Source organism: Aplysia californica, unplaced genomic scaffold, assembly GCF_000002075.1.
Source record: "Aplysia californica isolate F4 #8 unplaced genomic scaffold, AplCal3.0 scaffold00339, whole genome shotgun sequence".
Lineage (NCBI taxonomy): Eukaryota > Metazoa > Mollusca > Gastropoda > Aplysiida > Aplysiidae > Aplysia > Aplysia californica.
This window is the reverse complement of record NW_004797609.1, coordinates 386,257-390,920: the sequence shown is the minus strand read 5'-3', so window position 1 is coordinate 390,920 and position 4,664 is coordinate 386,257. Positions and strand designations below refer to the sequence as shown.

General features: G+C 39.4%; 1 protein-coding gene across 1 annotated transcript; it reads left to right on the top strand.

Moving 5' to 3' along the window:
• Positions 1-2,484: 2,484 nt before the first annotated feature.
• LOC101850349 (complex I assembly factor TMEM126B, mitochondrial) lies at positions 2,485-4,664 on the top strand (the record flags this gene model as incomplete). Its single annotated transcript, XM_005102767.2, is given in 2 exon segments — positions 2,485-2,654; positions 3,979-4,664. Coding segments are annotated over 2 exon segments (678 nt in total). The 3' UTR covers positions 4,508-4,664.

The window sequence follows — 4,664 nt, the reverse complement described above, 5'->3', positions numbered from 1 at the left end:
GGGGAGACCTGTCTATTACCCAGATTTACCTCTTATCATAAATATGTGCAAAGCTTGAAAGTTGTAATCAAGATAGTTTTTTTTAGCTGAACCAGCTCTCATCCACTCACAAAATCAGCTGTAAAGTTTGAGCACGAAAACTAACAACACATCAGCCGAGACAATGATAATCAACCCAAACCTCGCAGAACAAGATCTTGCTTCTAGAATCTAGATCTAGATCTAGGTCTGTGTTTGAAATAGGCCCCCTGTTGCCTACTATTGCCTCCCTTCTTTATGGTCTTTGTTGTTGACTTTCTGCTGCTTTCATTCTGGTGAGTTGTTCTCTTACTACTCACTGAATGACTGAATAATGTACAGTTTTACCTCATTATAAAAGAAAAATAAATAGATAACTAAATATAAAGTATTGGCCTGTTTTGTAGAACCTTGATGGACAAGGATAATTTATGCTTTTGAATTAGACAAGGGTTATAATGTTATTCCGTCCCGCCAACAACACATGGTGGTAATTTCAGGGGGAGGAAAAGACATGAGAATTACTAGGGTACCAGAGAACAATCCTGTGAATACTTTCTTACTTGACAAGAACATCCTTCTTTTTTATGCCTCCAAATAGAATTACTCTCAGTCAGGGAGCATGTCTTGGTCCTGTAACTTTAAATAATACATGACTTTGACAATGGAATGTTGATGACATTTACCTGAATTTGAACACCATGTGATTTTTTTTTTTCTGACAGCAGCAGGCAATAGAGGAGGGGTTCAGATGGTCTGGAACTGAAAAGGGATGAGAGTTTGACATACCAACATCACCATATTACCACAGATATGAAATCTAACAGCCAGAGTTATAGTATAGTTACACGTAATTAAAAAATCTTCACAACTAGCAAGACCTCAGTACAATCAAAGTTTGGCGAATACATTTTTTTCTTTACAACACTGCTTTATTCTATAGCCAAATAAAAGAAAAGCTGTTGTGTGTGACACTGTGTAACCCTAAAGGGATAAAGCTCTACAGATTGGAGAAACTCCTGACTGTCTCAACTGTGGCTTAAAAAAAGTGAACACTGAACCCAAAGCCCTAGAAAGAACGAGAGCTCCCAAATATTGAGCCTTAGCAAGAGCATTGAACCTGAAGACTAGAAGACTTTTTCTCATTACCAATGAGAAAAGAATAAAAGGGAAATTCGTTGTATGAGTAGGAAGTGAGATCTGCTACATCACCACAAGAGGTGGAGTTTGAACTGGGCTAAATTGGGATATAATTTAAGGGAGACAATTAGTTACTTAATTTGTTTTTAAGGACGCTGACAAAATTGTTGAGTTATATCCCTTCTTCCATTAAAGACTCGATAATGGTGGTTTTTTTAGTTGGAGGGGGGTGGGGGAGCTTGATATGGCTCCTCTCAGGTTACTAAATGTGGTAGCATTCTCCCCCAAACATTGAAGTAGCTCTGATGGATGTGATGTCTATGTCTTTGGATGAACAGTTCCTGAATCCCTAAACTACCTATACGTGGTGAACTGTCCATTGGTTAAAGAAATTGAGAAATGGATCAGTCTAAGCACTTTAAATACTGAAGGTCTTGGTCATCATCATTGCCTTTCTCACCCTGCACCAGGGTATAGGCCACGGACAAACACTTTCCACCTTTCTCTGCCCTGGGGCAAGCCTTGATGTTATTCCATGTCTTCCCACTTTGGTTGGCACATCAAAATTGTATGACAAAAAATGCACTATATTATCACACTAAAACTCAATTAGAATGATAATTCTTGTCAGCTTTTGGAAGATTAAAATGTTTCACGTTCCTTGATGTCATGGCTATTCCTGTAAGGAGTAAGAAGAAGAAGTGTATGAAAACTTTGGTGAGAAAAGATGACTGGAAGTGTCATGAATAACTTTGGTCACGTGTACACACTTGTATTTGAAAACTGTTGTCAGTGGTCAGCATAGCCAATGGAAGGGAAACAGAAGGAGATGCTAAACATGAATGGGTCTACAAAATAGTCTGTGGCTTGTGCCTCCATTGCAGATCAAGCGCAACTTGTGAGTTGACCGAGAGGGATGATCTATCTGTCATTCGGTTCTTGCTATTAACATAACCATATCATATCAAAATTTAGATGAAAAAGGCCCTTGAGAAAGGGACTTCCATTGCTATTGCTGATTTTCACTGTTGATAGACACGGAGATGCTGATTTTTCTGATAAATTCCTAAATCAGGATTTTTATTATGTTCCATATTTTGCCCCAGTGTTTTATACAAATACAAGATGTATTGAACAATAAAAAGTATTAATAGTCATAAACTTTGTGTCCCCACCCATGCCTCTCCATGGAGTCCGAACAGTTCAGGATGTTCTTTCATTTTCAAAGTCAATTAGTACCTCTGTAGACATTAAGCATTGCTGTATCTTGTTTTTACAAATTCACTCAAATGTTTTGCCCCTCTGATTTGCCCTGTGTTTTAACAGGTCACACCGTTTGCCATCATCATGACGGATCAGCTGCATGCCAGGCGGGGGCAGGCAATGCTCAGGAAGAGAGGGGACATCTTGCCCGAGAATGCTGTTCCCATGACAGACGATGAAGTTTACGAAGTTCAAATGAAGAGAATTGAACAGTTCAAACCCGAAAGTGAAGTGTGAGTGCATCAATGGTACTGTCCCCGCCGTTTTATGCACACACAAAAATTCAGAAATTATACAAACTGAGCCCAAAAATGTTAAATTATGCGATTCTGTCAATTTTAACAAAGAATGATAAAGGAAAATAATCAGAAATTTTGCAAAAAATTATCAAATTTTTCTAAATTATGCAGGGTGCATAAAACCACAGGGACAGATGGTATTGTTGTTATAATGTGCATTGAAGTTAGTGTGATAAACAAAAGTCAAATGCACGCATGCACACCATATTATCTTGATTTACATGGGTGCTGTATATATCTATATTATGTACTATATGTACTTTGCAAAATTTCCAAAACTCACTGGATCATCACCACCCCACCCCTCAAAAAAAGACATTGTGACCACAAAAAAGGACATAAACTGCACGAATGTACCGCACCAGTAACTTAATAGTTAGAGAGAAAAAATTCGGAGCTGTTTTTTAAATCATGTTTCGAGTTAAGTTAGAAAAATACAAATGGATAATTTCAAATGGGGGGGGGGGGGGGGTTAACGATTAAGGGGATAAAAATCATCAGATATTTCAAGGCCAGTGATGATTGGGTATTTATGACCAATATCGAAATGACGACTCTTCACTGTTTGCATATATTTTGCTGAGATTACTCGCGTTAATTTTCTAATATGGGGACATTGTTCAGCTCAATTTATTGGTTGTTCCTTACTCCAATCTGGCAAAAATCCTGCTTGCCTAACAATGCATCATTTTTATTCTAGATGCCAGAGCATCAAGATGTTATGTGGAAAATACTATGATGTATTATTATTATTATGTGCATGTATATATGTTTAAATTACAACCAGCTCATATATTTTTGGCCTATTTGTCTAACACATAGAATACTAGACACTCTGTCTAAAGATCAACTCCTCAACGTGCAATTTGAATTGAGATGGTTGAGAAGAATAATGAAGCTTTGTAGGCTGTGATTTGTGACCAGGTACACTTATGTTCCAAGCATAGTTTAGACTTAGAGTTTAGAGGTGTGGGTGGTTGGCGGGTGCTCTGGTGTGGTCTGCTTCTTCTTTCCTATCTAACATCTATCGTCCTTATCTCCCTTTCTTCTTTTTTATGTTTGTTACTCTCTTGTAACGCCTCTAGTCTTCTGGCGCTTAACTTATATGACCTTGTGCAGTTGCGAGCGCCGTAAAGCCTCTAGTAAAACTTTAAAAAACCAACAGAGTTTAGAGGATTTGACCTAATAAATTATGCCGTTGATAATAATTACATGAAACTGATTTTGTTTACAACGTTTTGCTTTTTCTCTTTGCCAGGAGAGCATTTAAATACGGCTCGTTCCTGGTCAGTGCCAATGTGGCGGTGTCTGGCGTGATGATCAGCAACATTGTACGGCAAAACTTCAACTTGGGAGCCCTCCGTCGCGGCCTCACGTACGGCCCAGCTCTATTCATCCCGTCCATCATTTCCGTGGGCATCCACGAGATGGCGGTGAAGAGAAGCATACTTCTTGGCAAAGAGGAGTGCCCTCTGTGCATCTCTCTTCGCTCTGGAGTCCTACAGGTGGCCAGCGGCGTCGTCTACCCTTACGTCCTGTCCATACTGACCTGCCTACCCACGGCAAGAGACTACTACACACTTCCTCTTCCTGCCAGCAAGTCTGGGACGAGTTATTTCAAACTTCTGAAGCAGGTTTCGCCGTCGAAAATGACCATGCTATTGTTGGCGCTGAGCAACATGTTTGTGGGCATGTGGATGGCCCGGAGAGAGCTTCAGATCTTCCACAAACATTTTGAAAAGCCTCCAAGGCAGTTGGAGATGCCTGTGGACCTGGATAGTAACTGATGTTGACTAGTGTTTTGTTCACTTTCCTGAGTTAGACAGAAGGGATATATGTTTTGTAGTTTTTTAAGCTGTGCGCAAGTCAAACTACTTTGAGTCAGATGGATGCTTTTTTTTCTGTGGTGTACAGATACAATACATGATACTTCGCCTCATTTAA